We start from the raw sequence: 26,004 nt of genomic DNA, 5'->3' as shown, positions 1-26,004 counted from the left end.
AAATTGTAATTTAACAATTGCTCAATTTTTATCCGTTCTCCTTATACTACTTACATGGGACAAATGGGTAGGCATGAACGAAGAAATTAAAGTAAATTGAAGCAAATAAATTGTGCAACAAATAAAAACAGAAAACAAAAATTTGGAATAATCTGGAGTGGGATCGTTGAATCAAATGAATTGACCAAACTCACCTCGCCCAAGTAGTAGCTCTTTGTCTTTTTTTTGGACAAGTAGTTCTTTGTTTCTGAAGCCTTTCGTGGCTTTCTTTAATTCTTGGTAGGAATATTTGTACGCTGGCTCAGCTACAGCTCCCAAGAATTCTTAGGTTGTAGACATATTAAGAGCAATGACTGACACTGAGAGCCTGATAGTTAAAGATGGGTCCTTTTTCTTGGGCTGTGAAGTGAAGGAAGAGAACCCAAGTCAAGAGCATGAGCCTCTCTGAAGCTCCAACTGGATATGTAGTGGGACCTAGCAAGTAGACCCGTTGAATCTGAAAACCTAACGTACATAAAAACAGTAAATGCGACTCTTACATTAAGCAGGCTTAATTAGTGATTTGTAACTTGAATTTGTACTTAACTTTTAATTTATCTCTATATTTTTTTTAGAAAATTAAAGATATGAACTTCGTTTTTTCTCTAATTTTCTCCATGTCGTCTAAATAATCAACATATCATCCAATTTTCTGTTAAATCATTATAAATAAATAAATTTTTTAAAGAAAAAATTAAAGAAAAATAGAACCCAAAAAAAAAAAAAAAAAGAGTATACACACAAAATGGATTCAAAACCCTTGCCATTTCACTCCTCCAACGCCTTAACCACCATGTTGCCTTATGTTTTTGTGATAATATGCTAAAATACGTATATTTATATTGTTTTATTTTGAACAATTACATGCAAAGCTATTTTGGAGGTTTATCATTTGATGACTACTCTACACATAGAGATGATGAAGATAAGGAAAATTTTGAACCTCATAAGAACTCTGTGTTATATTAAGTCACTTATGTATCATACCATCTAATGTATAAAGTGTAAAATATTGTAGTAAATCATTTAGTATGCTAGTGATTTACCCTCTGAACTTGTACTTAACTTTCGATTGACTTCCTATCGTTTTTTTTATTTATAGAAAATTAAGAATATGAACATATTTTTTTGGCCAATTTTTCTTCCCCCCCCCCCCCCTTCCCGGGCGGACGTCGTTTGAATATGCAACATTTCATCCAATTTGCAATTAAATATGAGGATAAAATGGTCATTTTATATGTTAAAATAATTAAATACACAAATAAAATATTATGAAATCTAAAATGAAAGAAAAAAATATTTTAATAAGAGAGGGGCCCATCCAACCAATCCCTCTCTCCATCTATTTTTTCTCTTGCCTCTCTATTCTCCCTCTCTCCATATGACTTCCAATGGCCCCTCCACCACACCCTAACTCTCCCCTCTGTTTTTTCTTCTTCCTCATGACCTCCCACCCCAAATGCTATCCAATGGCATGGAGGTAAATTGACAGGATCCGATCCTAATTCCACTTTGGAATTCGAACCACGCCTCGTGTGTGTCCGACATCTGGCAACTGTCGGGCACAACTGACCATTTTACCCCTCCTGCTATAGTTACTAAGGGAAACTTTCTTTGGACTTCTGCCGAAAATTCGGCAGAGTCTCCCCTGTATTTTGACCAAACCCAAATTTTTCCACCTGTCAAACAATCAAATAAATCTACACCAACTGCCAGAATAGAATAACCAAGTATTCACCAGCTCCAGTTTCCCACTAAAACTAAATATCAGAGCATTTTCTAAAGTTTACAGGGTTTCAAGGGCTTTTCTACAAAACTCTACCTTACTTGGTGGCGCAGAAGCTATGAATGGCCCGGTGGTGGATCCTGCGCACTTCTATGGCCTGGGGGAGAAAAACAAGTGAAAATGTGAGTGGACAAAAATAAGGTTCTTAAAAATAAGCTAGAACATATAATAACCCCCATTTTGAAATAACTAGGGATATAAATCGATAATTTAGCTATATTTCAATATAAAGTACTCAATACACATGAATAAATATACTGATGAATATATTCGCATAACTGAACAAATATATAAAGATATAAATGCAATAATACGGAGGAAACTGATATAAAATAACTGGAAGCAATAACTGCATAAAAGGGCTTAAAATCCTTTAAAACTACCACCTAGTTGTACCCTTGTAGTATCCGTCAATTCCCCTGGCAGGTCTCGGGCGTCACACAGCCTACCCGAGCCGCAAACTGGCGAAATTAGGGGACTATGATCAGCCTGATCCGCCGGCAGGTCTCAATGACACCAAGTCAACTCGAACCGCTCTGGCAGGATACAGGGGACCGCAGTGAGCCTGATCGCAATCCTGGCAGGTCTCGGGGACACAGAGTCAGCCGAGCCGCAATCCTGGCAGGTCTCGGGACACCAAGTCTGCCGAGCCGCAAATCCTGGCATTCACGGTCCGAGCGTCCCCGAAACTCGTGAGGCAAAGTCAAGTGCACTGACTGAACTGTAAACAGACTGGATGTCCGTAGACATCGGTCCGTCTGAGGGTAATCACCAAATGAAAAGGTGGGTACATGGTGGTTCTAAACAACTATTTTAGAAAAACCTGATAAGTCTCTGTAATCTGATAATCTGAAATAAGCTGCCATTTCTGTATCACAAATCTCAAATCTACTGCTCAACTGAGTAATATAAAAATAAGGATGTTTTACGCTACATTTCGTGCTCGGAAAACATGTAATCATACTTATTCAAGATCAAATACTGAAATTTATTCCGATAAACTCATTTATAAAAACTTATTTATATAAAATCAATATAAAATCACTTATGAAATCTTATTTATAGAAATCATCTATATAACTCATTTAGCTAAATTCATTCATGAAAGAAAGTCCACTCACTGATGGTCCGAGCTAACTGGACCCTTCAAAGGTCCCTCCTGCGAGTCGATCGGACCCTGGTGCCTGATTAACCATGAATAATAAATTAATAAACTGCTGAATAAAAAGAATTTAAATTAAACACTCTGCCCCCCGGCTCCTAGAAATACGTGCACTCGTTTCAAGTTACTCCTATGCCCACATTAGCTTTTTAGATAGTTAGAACGGCCTTAAGGGACCCGACGCTTAACTAAGCGATAAACCACCAAACCGGCCGATCCGGGACCCCGTGGGTCCACTTTCTCCGATGGCCAATCTGGATTTCTCCAAAGGTTTCTCATAGAGAGGGAACCATGTTCCGCGAGTTTGGTCCGAAACGGACGGTCAGATTGGCCAAAATCGCGTTGTCGCTTAAAATCCAAACCCTAGTCCCAGGGTTCGCGATTTCGGAGTATCCGGGACTCCGATTCGCAATCCGTCGAACCCTACACGATCCTGAAATCATGTAGACCGACATATCCAAAATTCAGTGCTATCCAACAATTTGACGACACTGCACCCAAGGATTGTGGGATATGAAAAATCCGTTCGGGGCTCAAACGAACTCCAAATCGCGATCCGCGAAATCCTACGCGCTCGTGACGACACGAGGATCTTAAAACTGCCCAGAATCACTTCACCACCCTCGTCCACGCGCTGCCACACGCGCGGGGAGATTCGGGTGTCCAAAGCGGTTATGGTTCGTCGGAAAATCTAGGAACCAAGACTCCAAACTCCTATCCTAGGTAAAACACCCCATTTGGAGTCACTTTTGTTCTTGGACATACCCCAAAAAGTGACCGGAAACAGTAGATCACGGCGGCCGAAGTTTCGGCCAAATTTCAAGTCGAAAATCGAACGTCTTAGAGCTAAAATCGATCGAAACCCATACATCCATCAGCTAGAACACGAAAAATAGCTGAGAAACCATACCTTACTCAATCGATTTGGTGGAGAATTGAAGGAGAACGAGGAGCTCAAAGTCTGAACTGGAAAATAGACAAAAATGGCGGATTCCGGCCAGTTCCCGGCGTCTCCAGGTCGGCGGCGGGTCGGGGAAGAACGGCGAGGGTGTCACGGTCCCGACTGTACCCACGGCGGAGATCGAGCTGGCCTGTGGTTGCTGGGGCGTCGCTGAGAAGAGGTGGAGGTCGGGGGAGTTGCGCGCGGGAGAGAGAGAGAGAGGAGAGGAGAGGAGAGAGAAACTGACGGGGAGGAGAGAGAGAGAGAGAAGAGATAAAAATCTGACTTTTTCCCAAATTACCGTTTTGCCCTTCACTGTATTTTGACCGTATTTTCTTCGTTACAACTCCGATTCGAGTATACTCCGTGTCTACGGATTCGTTTCGCCGTGCTCTACGCAACGGCGCAAGCGGAATTGCCAAATTCTTTCTCGATCAAAAAGTCAACTTTTCCCTATTAAATAATGTGAGGGTAAAATTGTCTTTTTACTAGAAGATATTAATCCAACTTTTTAGATATTTTGCTATTTTCTTAATATTTTGTTTTGGGTTATTACATAAATTCTAGTAGATTCTTTTTATTTTGATCTTTTTTGCAAATCCAAGTGTTTAAGATTGAATTTTTTTATGTTTTGGTTGATGGGTTTTGTGTGAATTTGGAAAAAGCTTGAGATGGGAGGCTTTAAGGCACTTATAGTAGGGCCACTTATGCCTTATGATCAAAAATTTTACCTTTCGATTGTTTTTGAAAGGCTTGGATCGACTGTGAGCTTTTCGAGTGTGGAGGTATTGAAATTGACAGAGGGGGCGAGGGAGAAAAGAAATTGAGGGAGTGTGTGTGGAGAGAGAGAGAGAGAAGGAAGGGAGGAGATGGAAGGGAGGTCATGGGGGAATGGGAGGAGGAAGGGAGGAGATGGAAGGGGTTGGCATTAGGTTTACTATTTTTCTTCAATTTTTTCCAAAAAAAATAATCTTTTAAAATGATTTAATTGAAAATTGGATGAAATGTTGAGAATTTAGACAGTAGGGGGAAATTGGGGAAAAAAAGAAGTTCATATCCTTAATTTTCTAAAAAAAAAGGATACGGGGTCAATCGAAAGTTAGGTACAAGTTCAGGGGGCAAATCACTAATATACCAAATGATTTACTATAATATTTTACACTTTATACATTGCATGGTAAGATACATGAGTGACTTAGTATAACATAGAGTTCTTATGAGGTTTAAAATTTTCCTTATCTTCATCATCTCTATGTGTAGAGTAGTCATCAAATGATAAACCTCCAAAATAGTTTTGCATGTAATTATTCAAAACAAAACAATATTTAACGACAAATTGACTGAGGATATGGGAGGAGGCTGAGAGAGAAGTCAAGGAAGAGATAATGGGTGGTGGTGTGATTTGTGAGGGGGACATGTGAGAGAGAAGTCAAGGAAGAGATAAAGGGCGGTGGTGTGATTTGTGAGGGGGTTATGGGAGGAGGCTGGGATTTGGGGACGAAGCACTTGGAGAGAGAGATTTTACTTTATTACTATAATTATTATTTCAAATTTTAAATTATTTTTATTTTATTTTAACATGAAAATGACTAATTTACTCTCAAATTTAACAGTAAATTGGATGAAATATTGATGATTTATACGCCGTGAGGGTAATTGATGAAAAAAAGTTCATATTCTTAATTTTCTAAAAAAAATGAAATAGGTAGTAAATCAAAAGCTAAATACAAATTCAGCTGGCAAATCATCAATTAAGGGTTGATTGAGCTAGCCCAAAGGTAAAGTAGTCTTTGATATTATGAGTTAAACGTAATTAGAGGCCAATGATATTATGAATTAAACCTTTAGTCATAATTACTAGAGATTTGCTTGAGTTAAACCTAATTGGTCTTTGATATTACGAGTATTTACCTCTCTCTCTGTCTCTCTGTCTCTCTCTCGGGACCCGCAAAAAAGTAAACGAAAAGCCCCAAAAAGTTTCTTCTCTTCCTTTTATATAAACTCCTCACTCCCTTCCCCATTTCTTCTCACTCCAATACCAAAACCCAGTTCCCAACACCTTCTTCAATCTTCTTTCAACCCCAAACCTCAATGGAGATCAGCGGCTATGTTCCTCATGGGCCCTCCTCCTCCTTCTCAAGCTTCCGCGCCTATCTCAGGGCTCTAGCCCAGACTCCGGCACGCCTTGCTCGCCGGGCCGGGTCCGTCTCCACCTCCTACGATGAAATGAGCGGCGTCCGCGCCCGCTCGGGTTCCGATATGCAGAAGACCCTCCGCTGGTTCGACCTCGTCGGCCTGGGCTTCGGAGGCATGGTCGGCGCCGGCGTCTTCGTCACCACCGGCCACGCCAGCCGTCTCTACGCAGGCCCAGCCATCGTCATCTCCTACGCCATTGCCGGCCTCTGCGCTCTCCTCTCCGCCTTCTGCTACACCGAGTTCGCCGTGGACATGCCGGTCGCCGGCGGTGCCTTCAGCTACCTTCGCGTCACCTTCGGTAAACTTATCACTGCTCCATTCGATTTTTCTTTTATTTTTTAATTATTATTTCTCTGTCTGTAATTAATTTGGTTATTTTTTTTCCTTTTTCAGGCGAATTTTCGGCGTTTTTGACGGGCGCAAACCTGGTGATGGACTACGTGATGTCAAACGCCGCCGTTTCGAGGGGCTTCACCGCCTACTTAGGCACCGCAATCGGGGTCCCTGCCGCTAAATGGCGTTTCACGCTCTCCGCGCTCCCTGACGGCTTCAATCAAATCGACGTTGTTGCGGTTGTTGTCGTTTTAACAATCACTCTCATCATCTGCTACAGGTATTAGAAAAAGCTAATAATTTCGTCACTTAATTTCACTTAAATTCTTTTTATTTTTTATTTTTCTGATTAATAATAATTTTTTATTTTTGATAGTACAAGGGAGAGCTCGGTGTTGAATATGGTATTGACGGCGGTGCATATAATATTCATAATGTTCATGATCATACTCGGCTTCTGCACAGGGGACTGGAAAAACTTCACCGAACCGGCCGACCCGGCCCACCGGGCTGGGTTTTTTCCGAACGGGGTTTCAGGCGTGTTCAACGGGGCCAGCATGGTTTACCTCAGCTACATCGGCTACGACGCCGTATCGACGATGGCCGAGGAGGTCAAGAACCCGGTGAAGGACATCCCTATCGGCGTCTCGGGCTCCGTTTTGCTCGTCACCGTCTTGTATTGCTTAATGGCTGCCTCCATGTCGATGCTCCTTCCGTACGACTTGATCGACCCGGAGGCGCCGTTTTCGGCGGCGTTTCGAGGCAAGTGGGAATCGAACCTGATCGGTGCCGGGGCCAGCTTCGGGATTCTTACATCACTGCTGGTGGCAATGCTGGGCCAGGCTCGTTACATGTGTGTTCTCGGACGGTCCAGCGTGGTCCCCGTCTGGTTCGCTAGGGTCCACCCCAAGACATCCACGCCTGTCAACGCATCCGCGTTTCTCGGTACGTTACTTATTATCCAATAATTTCTTCTACTTTTTTCTTTTTTCTTTTTTCTTTTTTTCTTGTGCTTGATAAAAAGATTAAAGAAAATGAGGTCACCAATTCGATAACCCTAGAATTTATTATCAGTACAAAATACTATTATAACGGCTTCGTTTTGAGCAATGAGATAATTTAACTGATCTCAGTGAGCTTTTCTTTTAAAATTTGTTGGGTTTTAGGGTTTTGTGAATGTGCATATGCGTGGATTAGTCAAGTGCACACACATTTCCCAATGTCCTTGTTTGTTGTGGTTTGGTTGGTGCTTTGAGCCAAATCTGTTGTGGGGACCACTGGAACTGTTTCCGTTTGATGTGGACTGTTTTTGTGTTCGTCTTTATAATAAAGGTGGAACTCATCAATACAATGAGTCTTGAAATAATTTATAAATGTGATTTTCCTACCCTTAGGATTTTGTTTATGCTAGTAAGGTATTTGTGAACTTGTAGCTTTTAATTCCTATTATTAGGACTGGCTAATGGGATTTATTATTGTGAGGTCTGCTTGTCAGTTGATTGGTGTTGAGTATTAGTGGGTGGCTCTTGCACACGTAGAGGATTAGTAGCAGTTGATTAGTGTAGATCCTATAGTGAGTCCTCCATAAATCAATGGTTGAGAGTTGCGTGGGCCACTTAACTCAAATCCTAATTCTCATTATAATTATAATGGGGATTCACAGTTTTGTCACCGACAAAGCCAAGGTGAAAAGGAAAAAGAGCACTACTTCTGTCCACTAGTGACTCAAATGCAGGTTGTGTTTATCTAATTTGAGGATGCCCTGATCCAATTGTTACAATTGATTCATTTTAACGATTATAGGGTAATTTATGATTTTAGATAGTGTTGATGAAATGATAGGATCACTCGCCCACACTTTTTGTTTTTTTTCATTCTAATACTTAAATCATTAAGGGGTCGTTTGGCACGGCGGACTGTCATGGACTGGACTAAATCCTGGGACTGTCTCGGATTAGCTCGGATTGGCCTAAGCTGGATTAAATATTGACCTACGTTTGGTGTTGGGTCGGACTAAGAAGCTGGATTGTAAAAATAGTGAAAACCTATGTTTTGTACTGTGTTGGACTAAAAAAATTACATAAATATTTAAAATTAATTAGGAATTTTGACCTAAAACTAAATAAATACTGCAAAGAAACCAATGAGATATGTATAATTTATTATATATAAAAAATTTAAAATATTTTTTAAAGACAAACTATCTTTATCTTTTGTCTTTTATCTATTTTTTTCTTTCTTTCTTCCTTTTCTCTCCTTCTCTTTTCTTCTTCCTTCCCAGCCCTGTTTCTTTTTTCTCTTTTCTTTCTCCCTCCCGATCTCTCTCTGGTTCTCTCTCTTTTTTTCTCCAATATTGACACAACATTGGTATCCCTTTTTTTCTATATCCCCCTCCCAAACCTTTCTCTGCTTCCCTCTCATTTTCTCTCTATTCTTCCCCCAACCTCCACCCCCCCTCTCCCCTTTCCCCCTCCTTTTTTCTTTTGGTTACAGAGGGGGTAAACGCCCCAAAACAAAAACAAGGGGAGGTCTGGCAGGACCTTGAGCATCAACATCTAAAATGGCTCTAAGGAAGGTAGGAGTTTCTTCAAAAACATCGAGGCCATGATTAAACTTGTGATTGGCAGCCAAGGTCTCTTGTTCCCTTTGAAGTCACAGATCCTCATCTTCTTCGAAGCCACAAATCTCCATTTGGTTTCACTGAGCCACGATCAATGGTTGGTAATTTTTTCGAAAGGTTCAATTGGGTTGTGGTTCCACTGGGTTTGATTTGGTGGTGGTTGATTCAAGTGGTTGAGTTTGAATTGGTAGTGGTTGGTTGTTGTGACTGGGTTTACGGTGGTGATAATTCTAGGTGAAGAAGAAGAAGAAATTGATTCTTGAAGCTTGGATATGGATTCGGTTTTGCGATTGGATTAGTCGGACTTGCGCGTCAAAACAGCAAGCTCGCTATTTTGCGAACTGCATTTCAGCCTCTCTGTATAAGGAGAGCGAGTGAGGAGGTTTTTTAACTGTTGGACTCCACAATCCCATTTAACTTAGTCCCCCATTTTACCAAACATGGGCTTCAAGGCTTATTTAGTATAGTCCAGTCTAGTGAGGCATACCAAACACACCCTAAGTTCTTAAGTTTTATTATTGTGACAGAAAAGTTGTCCAACTTAATACTTAACTCTAGAACATCTATACACACACCCCAACCACTCTTCATATTAAGTTTTAGAAAAGACAAACTCATTTACACTGTATTGCTAGATTACTCTTTTTTTTCAATTCAAGAAACCTACTACACTGTCATTTTCTCATCACAAACCCTAAATATGGCAAATCATAATCAAACAAACATATCAGAAATAATAATAATAATCATAATCATAATTAAAGAAACAAAATTGGAGGGGGAAAAAAAAACCAGACCTTGACTGCGAAGTAAAGAAATATTGCATGCCTAAGCCTTTGATTGATATATATCTAGAAATTGCCTAAATTTTTTTCAAAATAATAACAGTAAAATAATGCTGCTACACATTTGACAACAATGTTTTTATCTCTTTAAGTAATGTGAGGTTAAGGTGAATTTAGAGTGGTGAGGGGCAAGATAGTGGGGTGTAGGGTGTGAGGTTGATGAGTTTTGTTTTATTTTATGGGTGTATTTAGGGGTAATTTGGGAAGATAGTGGGGTTTTTTTAGAAATTGTGAAAATTTGAATTAGAACATGAGATGAACAAAGAGAAGTGCAGGGTTTAAATAAAAAAAAAACTCTCCTAAATATTACATGTACGGTGCTAGGAGTGACCCTAAACCCTAAACGAGTATAGGAAGTTAAATTTTCTTAGGTGAAAATTCTTTTTTGTGACTTTAGTGCAATGGGCGTATCATATCCATCATCCAATTATCTAAAGAGTAGGAGAGTTGAGAAAAGCTATATCTACAATCACAAGCTGTAAAGGACAATATCTTGTAGCATACTTACTTGATAGTTGCCTTTCGCAGCCTTTATCATGTTCATGGGCTTTCTGACTTTAGCATCATCATCTCAACCTGTCGCTTTCATGTTCGATTTTCAAGTCGTAGGAGATCTTAATTTCAAGGCACAAGTGGCGTAGATTGGTCCTCCTACCATCCTAAATTTTGCTCTAGATAAAGATCCCTTCATTTGCAGCCATTGATTGAAAGTGACTTTTACTCACAAGCTTTCTCTCGCCTGTCAAACTTCATATAAATGGCTAGGCCACTCACTCAATTCTAGTTTGGCTCATATTCTATCCACCCAAATACCATGCGTGCTTATTAATTTCACATCTATGTGACATTTATGCTTTTGTGGGTGCTTTTGATTTCCCACCATCTCTTGTTTTTATGCCGTAAAAAAAAAAAAAAAATCATAAAATTGACAAAAAAATAATTTGCAAGCCTAGAAAAAGTCTCTGTCATGTGTTTTTTCTTTTGTTATATTTTTTTGTTGATTTTTCTTACATTTGCTCTAAACATATACGTGCCTTTCAGGTATCTTGACGGCGGCTATTGCCATTTTTACTGACCTAAATGTCCTACTCAACCTTGTATCCATCGGCACACTCTTCGTTTTCTACATGGTGGCCAATGCTGTTATTTTCAGGCGTTACGTCGTTGTGGGTACAACCAATCCGCGGCCGACATTGTCATTCCTGTGCTCATTTTCCCTCACCTCAATCATCTTCTCCTTCATTTGGCAATTCATGCCACCTGGGAAGCTCAAGGCCTTCATGCTTTGTGTTACCGCAGCAATCGCGATTTCAATGTTACAAATCTTCCATGGCATGGTTCCACAAGTACGAAAGCCCGAGTTTTGGGGTGTCCCCTTGATGCCATGGCTGCCATCCGTCTCCATCTTCTTGAACATATTTTTGTTGGGGTCTTTGGATAGGCCATCCTATGTTAGATTTGGGGTCTTTTCAGCTGTTGCGGTGCTTGTATATGTTTTCTATAGCGTTCATGCTAGCTTTGATGCTGAAGGAAGTGGGTCTCTCAGTCAAAAGAATGGTGAAATTCACAAAGAATCAGCACAAGAAGAAAGTAATGATCCCCGTCTCGCAGTGTAGAAATAATAAGTTGCTTTGTTTATTTAGTCATTGACTTGGAATGGTGAGGTTGATGGAACAAAAAAGCGGGGAAAAAGAAGAAGAAAAGAATATTGCGGTTAGACTAGTACAGTTGCATCTTTTTGCCCAAGGAACAAAATGTATAGTTGGTACTTGAAAAGCAGGCCTTAGGTTAATATTCCTTTAATTATACACTAGGTGATGTAATCCATCAAACTTTATGGTTGGATGTTGACCTCAATAGTGGTGACTTGAGAAAGAGAGAGAGCATTAGAAATGCAAAGCAGAAAAAGCCCTTGTCTCTCTCTCTCTCTCTCTCTCTCTCTCTCTCTCTCTCTCCTTTTTTATGTGAAAAGACATATTTGTCATCTCAAGTCGTTGAGATTACCGTTGTTGATGTTCTTTCCTCTCTCGGTTTTGCATTGAAAACCACAGACCATCGATAAGGGAGATTAGTGGACGATTTTCGAACCCAAGTGCCATTCGGTGGACCATTTTCGACTACTGGTGTGAATTGGTTCAGTTGCCCATCCCTAGGAGAGATTAGTGGGGAGGCACAAAAAAAAAAAAGTTAAAAATGGTGAGTTGGGACTAAGTGGGTTAGGCAAAAAAACTGCCAGAATCGTTCAAACATGCTAAACCAAATCAAGCCAAGTGGTTTGATTCGATTTTGGCACTAAAAATGTATATTCCTCGGTGGGCTTGACACAGACCGTATAGAGTTTGGTTTGGTCTACGTAGAAACTGCCAAAATCAAATGAAATTGTCTACATTAAATTTAGAGAGTTGATTTTCTCACTCTTTTTTTGTCCACTTACACTTCCTTTTGTTTTTTTTTTTTTTTGGTTATTAAAAGTTTAGGGGATGAGAGGATACCCCATCCCATGTCCAGGGCATACCAAAGCCTCTTTAAGGACTTACAGTGGGGATTTTAGTCCCTGTTTTGGTTTTTATAGATTACCTACAAGGAGAGATTGTCGGCAACTCCCTTTTGTTTTTTTAATACTTTTGTAATTACCATTAAAAGAAAATGTAAGTGGACAAAAGGGGAGTCAATTTTTTCTTTTTTTTGGAGTATATTTACCATTTTTTATTCAATATCACCATTTTCTATTATGTTTCATCCACACATAAATAGATTGCTTTTGTTTTTGGGTCAATCAGTATAAATAGATTGCTAGTTTGCTATGAAATGTTGAATATTGTTAGTATGTTAGAGAGTTGAAAATAAAAATGGTGGTTTTAGTGTTTGCGTTATATGTGCTTTTATTTGTCTTTTTAGTATTAAAATGAATTAAAGAAGGAGAATTCAAACTTGAGATCTCTTTCAACATTCGAAAGTGAAGTAATACTATTTCATATATTCTTGAAATTGTTAAGATTGTTATGTTGATAATTGATGTGTTTGTTTCAACATTCAAGTATATAATTTTGTTGTGTTTCACATCACATAATTATTATATTTGAACCGTGTGTGAAGCACTAAAAAAATGACATAGCTTTGTATTGTTATTGGAATAAATAACTAAAAAAACAGTATAGAGTTCATGCCTAAACTGATCGCACCAATCGCCCAACCATAGTTTTGTCTTGGTTTCGGTTCTTCCTTGGTTTTACCTCAAACTAAACAAAATCGTATCGCTTAACGGTTGATTGGTTAGACCGCAATTTAGAGGTGAATTTGAACCACGCTCACCCCTAGGCAGAATTTAATTTTATCATTGCATAAACAAATATTAGATCTGGGATTGAAAATTTTCAGGTGAACCAAAAGGGTACAAATTATTGTTGTAAGTGGGATGAAATAGCATTAGGTAACTATTAGAAACTCGTCCGTTACATTTGAAGTATCTAATCAATCTCAGCTTTTTTATTTTCCAAATTCTATAGTTCTATAATGTTCATATTGTTGAAGGACAACCCCATAAGAAAGGTCTTATATAGGAGAAAGACTTTTATGAAGGATGACACTATTTTGCTATTCTCTATCAATAATGTTACAACATGCGTGACAACACTTCCACGTGATATAGCATTATTGGCCAAAGATAACAAAACAGTATTATTCCATTACAACTAAATTTTTCTCCCTTTTTTTTTTTTTTTTTTTTAAGGAGATAAAGACAATATATTGCATTTATAATTCAGGAACAAAGGCCGTCATCCACAAGAGCCAGTACAAATACAGATAACCATACAAGATTATTACAAATACGAAATTGCAGTAACCACAAAGGGTTAATCCAAATAAGGAGGACTCCATCGGCAACATCAGGTGCACAAGTGTATATCCACACATAGCCATAAAGAGCCAAAGAAATTCTGACATAAAAGTCGCAAGCATGCAAAAGTCAAGCAAAGACCACAACACACCTCAATGCACATAACTACCTATGCAAACTACAATCTTTAAACTCTCACAGATAAAAAATTACAAATAGAAACTACAAACACGCAATAAACTCAAAAATAATTTATGCACTTGTTACAAATAAAACTAAAACACAAGAAGTAAATCCGAAGCTGAAACCCAAGATATGCCAATCAAAAGCCCGAACCCTAGATCTGCCAAAAAAAAAAAAAAAGGAGAGGGAAGGTGAGGGGATGGGTAAGAAGGGAGGGGAGGTGGGTTGGGAAGTAGATGAGAGGGCAAGATTGGTGGAGAGAGATTCTCTTACTCTTATTGGAAATATTCTTGACCATGTTGTCATTTCTCAGGGTTGAAGGCTATGGGTTATTAAACACCTCATTCCCTCGAATGATTCTATCATGTTCAAGCATATTTTTATGGAGATCAATTTTCTAGCTGCCAAAAACCTTAACTCTACCAATGGATATTTTCTTTTAACATTGAATTTGGTGTGTTTGTTTTTAGCATTGAATTTGATTTGTTAGGCATGGTTGTTCTAGAAGTTTTGTGCTTTTAGTGTATTTTTGTCTCAAAACAAAAGAAATAAAAAAAATTAAAGCAACTCAAACCTGTTTTGGTTTTATTTTAAAAAGGATTTTGTGGCCGACATATTTCCCTCTCTCCATTCTTGGCTGGCCAATATATCCCAGTCACCAATTTTCAGCTATATCAAATTCTATAGCTGCAGCTACCAACGGGAAGACTTTAATTTTCAGATACGTAGTTTTAGGTAAAGAAAAACATTTTAGTAATGTATGTGTGCAAAAAACTCCCCTTTCATTATAATTTAGACTATCATCACTTGTATTCAAAAAATTATAACTACCACCAATGAGTTAAATATTCATTTCGCCATGAAAGGACTAAAAAAAACATTTACAAGAAGAATGGGTAGTTTGGTAAAATATGTTTTTTTTCTATTAGTTCATTGGTAAAGAAAACAATCATGGTATTTTGTTTTTTAAACGACACAATCGATATTAGAAGAGAGAAGATTTGAACACAAAACCTTAAGTACAAGGATAAACGCTCTTAACCATTTAAGCTATAAACACCTTGTAACAACCATGGTAATTTGGTAAAGAAAACAATGCATTCCCAAGTTATGTGAAAAAAAAAAAAAAAAAAAAAGCAGCTCTCAAGGATATGAAACCTCTAAATATCGAAATGGTTTACCATACATACTCATTCACAGACCTGTAATTCGACTTTTCATGTTATATGCTTTGTCTATTGATGAATATGATTGTTTGAAGAACCTCATTATATTATTCAAAATCTCTTGCTACAATATTTTTACTGCTCCTTGATTATTCAAGATCATACTTCAAATTTGGATCCAAATATTCCCAATAAATCTCCACCTAATTCCATGTACAGAATAACTTCCAGGTCAAAAAATTCGCCACCCCTTGATAGTTGATTGCAATCTTTATCTTCTTATCGATTTGGTCATACCAGAGAATTCCATAAGCATCCAAAGTTTTGTTTAGGTAATGTTTTTTTTTGGGTCAAAGTTTAGGTAATGTTAATAACATAAATATTTTATAAGGCAATTTATTAGTTAAATAATTATATTTAAAAAATGGGAACCGAAAATCAGCGTCAAGGAAAAAGATCAACTCCAGACACCATGTCTTATCTCTTCTTTTTCAGTTCAAGACAGTGATCCTTCTTGACAAAATAAATAAAAGGACAAAAAATAATGGGTCATCATGTTGGCTCCTTGTTTGCTTGCCTATCTCAATTGAATCCTTTTTGTCTACAACACCAGTCAATTTGCCTCTATTATTAATATTATTTGTTTGGCTCAACTGATTTTTTGTCCTATTTAATTTTCTTGGGCGGTGGGATTTCTAAATCTTTGTATGGGTAGTCATATCGATTGTCATATCAAACAGTTCATCCATGAGTCCATGATAAAGGGGTAAATTATTCAAAAGGGTAAAGATAATCCACAAATGTTCGATATCCTTTTCTTAATTAAAATTTCCTATGTTTTTTGTTTCATAGTTAGGAAAAAAGAGAGGGTATTCTCGCATGCACTGCAATGAGAGATCGAAACCAAGGGCCACAAACATGTATACTAACAGCTCTACTATTAAGCTAAGAGACCCATTGACAATTAGGTTTTCTTTTATAAAGCCTTAGGTGGAAAGTGGATTTTCAAGACATATGTGACAATTAGTTTCTCTTAATAAATATTGTTGCCATGCGATCTTTTTAGAGACGATTGACTACTAATGGGGTGCCACATAAACATCCCTGTCAATTGTATCTTATTGTTGTGGGAACAGATATTTTGACGATCAATAAGAAGATGACACGTGAAAAAAATAGTATTTTTTAGGTCAATTGATTACCCTAATAAAATCTTATCTTTGATTTTGGGTCAGTTTGGCATTGTTGTGCCATGAAAATAATCGCTATCAGATTTGTTGTGAGAGAAATTAGCTATAAGATAAAACAGTTTGGCGTTTGGTAAACTTTTGTTAAAAGTGTTGTTGGTACTGATTCCCGCACAATCAGAAAATGATTGTCGCATAATCATTAAACCCAGTGACAGGACCCGACCCAAATTCCCCTTTGGAATCCGAGCCGAACCCTGTTCGTAATCGACACCTGGCAGGTGCCGAGTACAAATAACCTGTTTGCCCTTCTAGTTACAAACTTAATTTCAAATTAGCCTTGACTTCTACCGAAAATTCGGCAGAGTCTCCCATGTAATTTGTTCAATCCCAAAATTTCACCTGTCAAAACGAGCATAAACACAACCCAACTTCCAGCATGCGTAAATACATAAACAATCAACAGTAAAGTTCGAGCCCAGGGGCAATATCAGAGCATCTATACCGGTTAATTTACAAGAAGAACATTTGGAGGGTCAAGGACCCTACACTAAGCTGAAGAGATGCAGGAAGCGGAAACTGCCCTGTGGTGGCTTTCAGATGCACGTCTACGGCCTAGGGGTGCAAAACATTTAAAAGGTGAGTGGACCCAAAAACAAAGTTTTAAGAAAAATAGCATAAGAACATACTAACCCCACTAAAAAATACAGTTATACAAAACTAATTCATTCTTTTAATCATATACATAATGAAATCAATGCACTCATATATATAAATATATGTCAAACATACTCATATCATTTTTAAACTCTTAAAAGCACTGAAATCAGTTTAAACTACCACCTAGGTGTACCCCTTAAATTTTGTCAATTCCTAATAATCCGTCAATTCCCCTGGCAGGTCTCGGTGACACAAAGTCAACCCAAGCCGCAAACTGGCCGGATTCAGGAGACCGTAGTTAACTTGATCCGCATTCCTGGCTCCCACGGTCTGGGCATCCCCGAAACTCGTGAGGCAGATATCAAGCGCGCTGACAAAACTGAAGGCAAACTGGATGTCCGTGGACATCGTCATATCTGAAGGCAACATATACCGAAGGCAAGCTGTTTCTATAACTGGGTACCTAAGGTGGCTTAAGAAAATATAAAATTTCTGAAAGGTCTGATGAATAACTGAATTTTTTGTTAAATCTAGAAATCTGCTGCCATTTTATTTGATATAAATCTCAATCTTTACTTTTCATATCTTTTTAGAATTTTCAACTAGGCAGCATATAAATAAAGATATTTAACTTCAACAAATCATGCTAGGAAAACCATAATCAATAAAACTTATTCAAGATCAAATAATGAAATTCATTTGCATAAAATCATTTATAAAAGAAAAGTCCACTCACAACTGGTCCGAGCTCGCTGGACCTTTTAAAGGTCCCTCCTACGGGCCAACTGGTGCCCGGGTGCCTGATTCAATTATCATAATAATATATATTAATAAAACTGCTCGATATAAATATTGAAATAAAACCCTGACCCCCGACTCCTAGAAGTGCGTGCATCCAATTAAAGTTACTCCTATGCCCACATTAATCTTCCGTTAAACCTAGGACACAAGTCCCAAGAGTCTGGTCTCAAACAGACGGTTGGTTTGGTCACAAACGCACGAACAACGGTTCGAACCCATTGAACCCGGAAATCACACAAAATGCGAAATCCGTTCAGGGTTCATACGTTATCCAAATTAAGATCCGCGAATTCCTACGCGCTCGTGACGACACGAGGATCATTTTAGGATTGACTATGGTCCCCACCAAACTGCCCAGGCGCCGCCACAAGCGCCGGCAGCGCGTGGGTGGCTTGAGAAATTCATGACGGCCGGAAAAACTCCAAACCGCAAGCCGAAACTCCTAACTTAGGTAAAACACCCATTTTGGAACCACTTTTGTTCTTGGACCTACCTCAAAAAGTGGCCAGAAGTGGCCGGAATCACACTTTCAAAACCGGCTGAAACGTAGATTGGAAAATCGAACGATCTACGCTTGGAATTTCTGGAATCATACCCAACCAGCAGCTAGAGCATGGAAAATAGCTAGAAAACCATACCTCACTCGTCAGATTTGGTGGCCGGATGAAGGAGAACGAAAGCTTGGAAGTTCTGTCAACTCCGGCATGATTCGAAGGTTTTTCCGGCTAAAAACAGCGGTTCCAAGGGCAGGGACCAGTTGGGAAAGGAAGAGGAAGCGGCGGTGGTTCGATTGGGTCCAGTCCCGTCGGTTGGAGTGGAGTGTGGCGGTGGTTATGGAGGTTTGAAGGTGACGGGTTAGAGAAAAAAAAACAGGGGAGGGGGGGCTGTGGTCTGAGGAAGAAGAGTGAGGGAAGAGAGAGAGAGTCAGATTTTTTTTAAAAAAATCCTGATTTCAAAAATTACCACTTTGCCCTTCTAAGTATTTTGACCGTAATTTCTTCGTTATAACTCCGATTCGAGTCCACTCTGTGTCTACGGACTCGTTTCGTCGCGCTCTACGCAACGATACAAGTAGAATAGTCAAATTCTTTCTAGGTCAAAAAGTCAACTTTTCCTCTAGTAGAATATTATAAGGGCAAAAGAGTCCTTTTCTCTTAATAGTTTAATGGTTAATTATTAATTAAGGTTTGGGTTATTACACCCAGACCTCTTCGAACTGATTCTTGCATAATTAGAAAATGAAAGTACCTCATTAGCTGCTTTCCCTTATAGCTTTCTCTCACAGCAATTTTTAACAATAAGTGATTTTCTCGTAATTTACCAAACAGGCTGAGCTTCCCAATTTTTTTTTAAAATCACTTATCACCCTAAATAAGCAATGCTAACCGGCACTTAAGATACGAATATCTCCCTAAATCAAGGAACTAATTTCCAACAAATATCTTTGATTAATTCCCATAATCTTTTTGAGTAAGAATAATCCTAATTAAATAAGGATTATTCTTAAAACCCTAGCCAAACAAGGAGTTTATAAATAGATGGCTACAAAACACATTTAAGGTAACCTAAACTCACACTCAAAACCCTAGCCGAACCCCTCTCTCTCTATCTCTCATGCCTCTCATGGCTTTGACCACCCTCACACGCCTTTGGCTTCCCAACTCTCTCATACCATAGAGAAAACTCTGACCTTTCTGTTATTCCTGCATCTTTCTCTAGATCATTTAACTGACTTAGGAATTAGAGGGCATTTGGCCAACACCCACTAAGTGTGGTTGTGACACCCTGACCCAATTTTAACCATTTATTTAATCTATTTAAATCTTTTTATTTATTTAATTCTGAAGTTACAATTTTGCCCTTGAAGTAAGGTTGCGATAGTCAATTTTCGATATGTAAGGATATTTCAAATTTTAGTGGCACAGTTGCGTAGCGCGTGTCGATACGAATTCGTAGACATGTAGTGGGTTTAAATCAAAGAAGTTAAGGTCAACAGAAGTGCAGTGGCACAACCATAAATATTTCAAAGTTAGATTTTTAAAAACCAGTCAGCTCTCTCTCTCTCTCTCTCTCTCTCTCTCTCTCTCTCTCTCTCTCTCTCTCTCACAGCCACATTTTTCCGACGTCGATTCTGACATCGTCTGGCCATTGTTTCTGACGAAACGACTTGCAAAATCTTTCTCTCCTCCTTCTCTACATGACCCACTCAATTTCTCTGGCCAAAAATCAATGTATCGCTGCTGGGAGCTCGAGAAAACTCCGTTTTTCTTTAGAATTTTTCTGCGTCGTTTCCAACAACGGAATTTGTCGATCCAGGTGTGTTTCTTCACCTATTCAACATGATCTAGCTGATGGTTGCATTGGTTAGGATCAGTTTTGAAGTTTTGAAGCTCGATTTAGGATCTAAGTTGTGACCCTTTTTTGGCTTGATTTTCGGCAAGCTCCAGCCACTTTTTGGCCATGACCCAAGAACGAAAGTTGTTTCCCTAGTTGTCATGAACACATGGTATAGGTATTGTTGGGTGATTTGAGAAATTTTCGTCATTGAAAATTTCTCAAACCACCCAAGTGCTGCCGGCGCGTGGGCCTTGGGTGGTGACCAATTTGGTTCTAAAATATTCCCCATTTCATCTCGAGCACGACAGCATGGTCATATTTGAATTTGGTTATCGTTTGACGGTCAAACGGATTTCTGCATATTAGGCGATATCTGGGTTTGATATGTTAGGGCTGTTGAATCGGCTTCATTTCCAAGTATGTTGATCTATGTACCTCTAGGATTGTGTAGGAACTCATAGATACTCTGAATGAATGATTCAAATTTGACGTAAAATAGTGACCGTCCGATCTTGCGATCGAGAACGATCTGACCCCTTGATCGAGACCAAACTTGCGGAACGTGTTTACTACACTTGGTTGAACCTATAGGAACTTTTGGACCGGAAATCAGAGGTTGTGGACCCCGTGGGCCCCATTGATCAAATTCCAAGTTCGGGGTCAAACCGAACGTTGGATCGTGACGAGACTTCTAGATGGGTTGAACTTTTGGTTATGGACCAATAGGAATGTCATTTAACAAATTGAGGTCGTGGACCCTACGAGGTCAGTTGACTTGAATAATGGGCTTTGTCGGCTTGGTTGAGGCCAATTAGTAGTTGCAATTGTAATTGGAGGTTTGTTTTAAATTGGTATTATGCTTTGAGAGTTTTATTAAGTGTTTATTAATTACTATGCAAGCACTTTTACTTTCTAAGCATGTTATAGTATGTTTAATTGTGTGGAGTTGGGAATGGCTTGGTTAACCGGGTTTTGGCATGATTAAGGAATTAATTAAATGCCTAATTATATGTTTATATTTAAATATATGCTCGGTTGTTTGAAATTGATGGATTATGGATACTAGTTTTCTCAATAGTATGTGGTACATATTTGAATGTAGTTTGAGAACAATTTTGAAAGATTATGCAAGGTCAATGTCAAGTTAAGGAATGTTGGGATTGATCTCCTTTTAAAAAGGGAATTTTTGGTTTTTTATTTAAGAACTGACTTTTGGAAAGTTGAGAAATGATTTGTAAAAATGGACTTATTGGAAAAAGAGGAATTTGATGATAAGGTTCGAAAAATGGTTTTCAAACTCACCACAAGAGCACCCCCCTCAATTGCCTTCGGAACAGTCTAGTCATTTATGACAATGCCCCATGAGTCTTTGGGATGCCTTAATCATGTGGTGCGAGGATTTGCGTTCTTAGGTTGATTATATGTTCTTGAGTCCTGCGAGGGGATTTGACAGATATACGTTCTCAGGCTAACTACATGTCCCCCGAGTTCTGTGAGGATATGCGTTCTCGAGCTGACCACATGTCCTCCGAGTTCTGCGAGGATGTAACATATATGGTACTTGGAATTGATGGATTTTGATTGGGGGTACGCCTAGGTGGGGAGTATTTGAGTTTTGAGATGTTTCAAACTAAAAATTGATGATATTATCTTGGTAGTTATTGGTGAAAGATGGAAGCACGTTTTTATTCAAACCGTTGGTATTGATATTAAAGTTTCAAATGGCCAATGTTATTTTAATAATTTTCTCGTTTTCCTACTTATCTATAATGAGCTATTATATATATGTATTTGTTTATGCACATATGTGATGGGTGGAAGATTGATTGGAAGTCAATATCTTTTGCTAAGTTTTAGCGGATTGATTAGAGTTGAAGTTTTTTGGTTTTATGAAAGTGTGAAGTAATATTTAATTCATGTGCTTACTTGTGGGTTGAATGTTGTTTTCTTGTATAAAAGAACTACGTGTGGCTTGATCCCTTGGCAAGGGTACGTAGGCAACCTAGCCTAACCTAGGTGCAGCCGCACATTTATGATTGTTTGTTATGTTCAGTTTGGTAAAGTTAAATTTGCTGAACACTTGGAAAATTATTGAGGTTGCGGTGCATGTAAATTTATGGGTTTGATCCTTTGTCAGTGGAGACTTTCCCTGATTTTCTGGTAGAAGTCAAACCGTAAAGCAGTTTCTGGATTGGGGCAAGAAGGTTATTTTGGTCATTTGTGCGTGATGTTAGAAATACGCCATTAAAGCCAAGTAATTCTGTAATAGTTAAAGTTAAGGACATCTTTGATAAAAGACATATTATGTTATCAATGGGCAAGAAATGTTTTATACATTAAATTGTCTTATATATTTTTCAATATGTAGAAAAACCATAGTTCAAGGAATACACAAGTGGATATGAGAGCTTTGTAATTAGATTGCATACATGGAGACTTCTCATCATCCATAGATCCTAAATATGTTCCCGGTCATAGGAAAATTGATTGGGCGTCAATATTCCTCCAAGACCAGTACACACAATATCGTCTCTATATGTAGGGAATGGCAAGGTCTCAAGTCATTAAGTGTGGAGACACATCGATATCTATGCAGGTGCTTGAAGAAGAACAAGTACACTGAATGCGATCTAACACATGAGTTACAACATGGAAGTCTTTACTCACATATCAAGCTAGAACTCATAAATTGAAATGGTGCAAACTAATCCATACGGCCATGCTGAATTAGGCATAGCTTAAAGGTGCTCATCATGATTCTCAATAGTGTCATGGAAGCAAATGCCTAGGACTGATGATTTTGTACCTTGCAGTGATGCTGCTGTACCTCCTACAGCAGCATCACAAAATCCACCACCAACATTATTAGAACCTAGTACTGGGAAGAAGGAGAGTGATGTGTGGGAACACTTTGAAAAGCATGATTTGGTATTGGATGTGAAAGCAGTAGATGAGACTATAAGAAAAGAAGTTGAAAAAAGGGCTAAGTACAAGTATTGTAGTGCTACTCATGCTAGTGATACCAGGAAAAATGGGACTAGCAACATGTGGAAACATCTAGACAAAAAATACTTGAACTACCCTTATAGGCACAAGGATAAGAACCGGACGCTCACATTTGATGCATCCAAGAGTAATGCTCTTATTTGTAGTGTTGCATGAAGATTTCTAGAAATGTACATGAAAATGAAGGAGAAGTTGAAAGTTGAAATTCGTTCACATAGAATATGCCTTACAACCGATACTTGGACATCGGTTCAAAATGTGAATTACATGGTGTTGATTGCCCACTTTGTTGATTTCAACTATAAAATGCACAAAAGAATCCTAAATTTTGGTGTAATTGATAGTCATAAGTTGGCATTGGGAAATTGCTTGAAAATTGTTTGATTGATTGGGGACATGAGAAGATACTTACAATTACCGGGATAATGTGGCTGCCAATACTAAGGCAATTGATTATGTGAGCAAGAAAATAAATGGGTGTCAAGATTCGAATAGTGTGTTAGGAGGAGTTCACATGCATATGAGGTGTAGTGCTCATATAATCAACTTGATAGCTAAGGAGGGTTTGAAGAGATTGGAAAGCTCTGGCAATCTGTAATGCGGTGAAGTTTGTGAGGTCCTCACCTTCTCGGTTGAGTTACTTCAAAATGTGTGTTGAGACCAAAAAAATAGAGTGCAAGTGGTTGGTGGTGATGGATGTGCCCACTAGGTGGAACTCCACTTATTTGATGCTAGACGTGGCATTGAAATTTCAAAAATGTTTTGATAGGAGGGGAGATGACGCTACTACAAAAAGTGAAAAAGAAGACCAGAAAACAACGATGGTAGATCAAAAAACCATTGTTGTGTTTGAAAAGATGATGGTGATATAAAACCGTCGTGTATGAGTAACTTAAACACCTAAAAAATGGAGATTCCAATGGATGTTTTTAAAAAATGATGCACCAAATTAAAAAAAGTGTCTTATTGAAAAGGTTTTCTTCAGAGTTAAACTTTGAGCCTAAAAACAACGGCAGAAGCTATGAATCCACCGACATAAAAAGTAAAGATGACGGTGTGCAACAACAGCCACCGTTTTTACTCCTTAATAAACATGACCATATTTTCGTAGTATGCGCCGTATAATTTCAAAAGAATCCACGTCGGTATATTACAAAATTTCCCCGTATGAAATCAATTTATAACCGTGGTAAAGATAAATTTATCGACTTATTATTTGGTAGTGTACTACGGTGGTATCTATAATTCTACTGACCGCATAAGTCTGTAGTAACCACGTCAATGTGTTCAATTAATGACGTATAATATTATTTTACCACGCCATGAAGTTAAAAGTACAGTCGTATTTATTCACTTTATATGTCTGGTGTAATAACCCAAACTAAAATATCTAAAAAGAAAGAAAATATCTAAAAAGTAAGGAAAATATCTTCTAGCGAAAAGACTATTTTGCCCTCGCATTATTTAATAGGGGAAAAAATTGACTTTTTGATCGAGAAAGAATTTGGGGATGCCGCTTGCGCCATTGCGTAGAGCGCGGCGAAACGAGTTCGTAGACACGGAGTAGACCCGAATCGGGGCTGTAACGAAGAAGATTTGGTCTAAAAACCGCGAAGGGCAAAACGGTAATTTGGCCAAAAAGTCAGATTTTTATCCTCCTCTCTCTCCTCTCCCCTGTCACTTTCTCTCTCTTCTTCTCTCTCCTCCCGCGCAAACTGGGCCGTGCGACCCTTCGCCTTCTCGGCGACGGCCCAGCCACCACAGGCCGAGCTGATCTCTGCCGTGGGTACGATCGGGTCCGCCTCCGTCTCGCCGTCAAGACCTGACCAACCTCCACCCCGACGCCGCCCTGAGCTTGCCGGAAAACCATGTTTTCCGACGGAGGTTCGTCCGAAGCCATCCGAACTTCCAGCTCGAAATTCTCCTTCGTTTCTCCACCAAATCGATCGAGTAAGGTATGGTTTCTCAGCTATTTTTCGTGTTCTAACTGATGGGCATATGGGTTTCGATCGATTTTAGCTCTAAGGGGTTCGATTTTCGACTTGAAGTTTGGCCGAAACTTCGGCCGCTCGGAACTACTGTTTCGGGTCACTTTTTGGGGTATGTCCAAGAACGAAAGTGACTCCAAATGGGGTGTTTTACCTAGGGTAGGAGTTTGGAGTCTTGGTTCCGAGATTTTTCGGCCACCCGAAATCGCTTAGGACACCCAAATCTGCCTGCGCGTGCTGGGACACGTGGGCGAGGGTGGTGAAGTAATTCTGTATAGTTTTGTGATCCTCGTATCGTCACGAGCGCGTGGGATTTCGCGGATCTCGATTCGGAGTCCGTTTGAGCCCCGAACGGATTTTCCATATCGCGCGATCCGTGGGTGCAGTGTCGTTAATCGTCGGATCGCGCTGAATTTCGGATATGTCGGTCTACATGATGTCAGGATCGTGTAGGATTCGACGGATTGCGAATCGGAGTCCCGGATACTCCGAAATCGCGAACCCTGGGGCTAGGGTTTGGATTTTAAGCGATAACGCGATTTTGGCTAATCCGACCGTCCGTTTCGGACCAAAATCGCAGAACATGGTTCCTTCTCTGTAAGGAACCTTCAGAGGAGCCCAGATTGGCCATCGGAGACCGTGGACCCACGGGGTCCCGGATCGGCCGATCTGGCAGCTTACCGCTTATTGAGGTTTCGGGTCTCTTAAGGCCGGTCTAACTGTCCAAAAAGCTAAGGTGGGCATAGGAGTAACCTGAAACGAGTGCACGTATTTCTAGGAGCCGGGGGCAGGGTGTTTAGTTGAAATTCTTTTTATTCAGCAGTTTATTAATTTAATCTTTATGGGTAATCAGGCACCAGGAGCCCGACAGGATTGCAAAAGAGACCTTCGAATGGTCAAAATAGCTCGGACCATCT

At 39.1% G+C, this 26,004-nt stretch overlaps 1 protein-coding gene across 1 annotated transcript; it reads left to right on the top strand.

The window, feature by feature from the left end:
* Positions 1–5,947: 5,947 nt before the first annotated feature.
* Positions 5,948–11,778, top strand: LOC117617168 (cationic amino acid transporter 6, chloroplastic). The gene is made up of 4 exons (XM_034346449.1): positions 5,948–6,421; positions 6,517–6,736; positions 6,833–7,401; positions 10,963–11,778. Exons 1-4 carry the CDS (start codon positions 6,019–6,021, stop codon positions 11,535–11,537), a joined length of 1,767 nt encoding a protein of 588 aa, XP_034202340.1. The 5' UTR covers positions 5,948–6,018; the 3' UTR covers positions 11,538–11,778.
* The last annotated feature ends 14,226 nt before the right edge of the window (positions 11,779–26,004 follow it).

Source organism: Prunus dulcis, chromosome 2 (assembly GCF_902201215.1).
Source record: "Prunus dulcis chromosome 2, ALMONDv2, whole genome shotgun sequence".
NCBI classification, from domain to species: domain Eukaryota; kingdom Viridiplantae; phylum Streptophyta; class Magnoliopsida; order Rosales; family Rosaceae; genus Prunus; species Prunus dulcis.
Note: the sequence above shows the minus strand (reverse complement) of the source record. Positions and strands in the feature narration are given on the sequence as shown.

What these genes read in the sequence shown, in the direction of transcription:
- LOC117617168 (XM_034346449.1), top strand. Translation starts at nt 6,019, where the DNA reads ATGGAGATCAGCGGCTATGTTCCTCATGGGCCCTCCTCCTCCTTCTCA. An exon ending in CTACCTTCGCGTCACCTTCG is followed by an intron (nt 6,422 to 6,516) that starts GTAAACTTATCA and finishes TTCCTTTTTCAG; the next exon opens with GCGAATTTTCGGCGTTTTTG. An exon ending in CAACGCATCCGCGTTTCTCG is followed by an intron (nt 7,402 to 10,962) that starts GTACGTTACTTA and finishes CGTGCCTTTCAG; the next exon opens with GTATCTTGACGGCGGCTATT.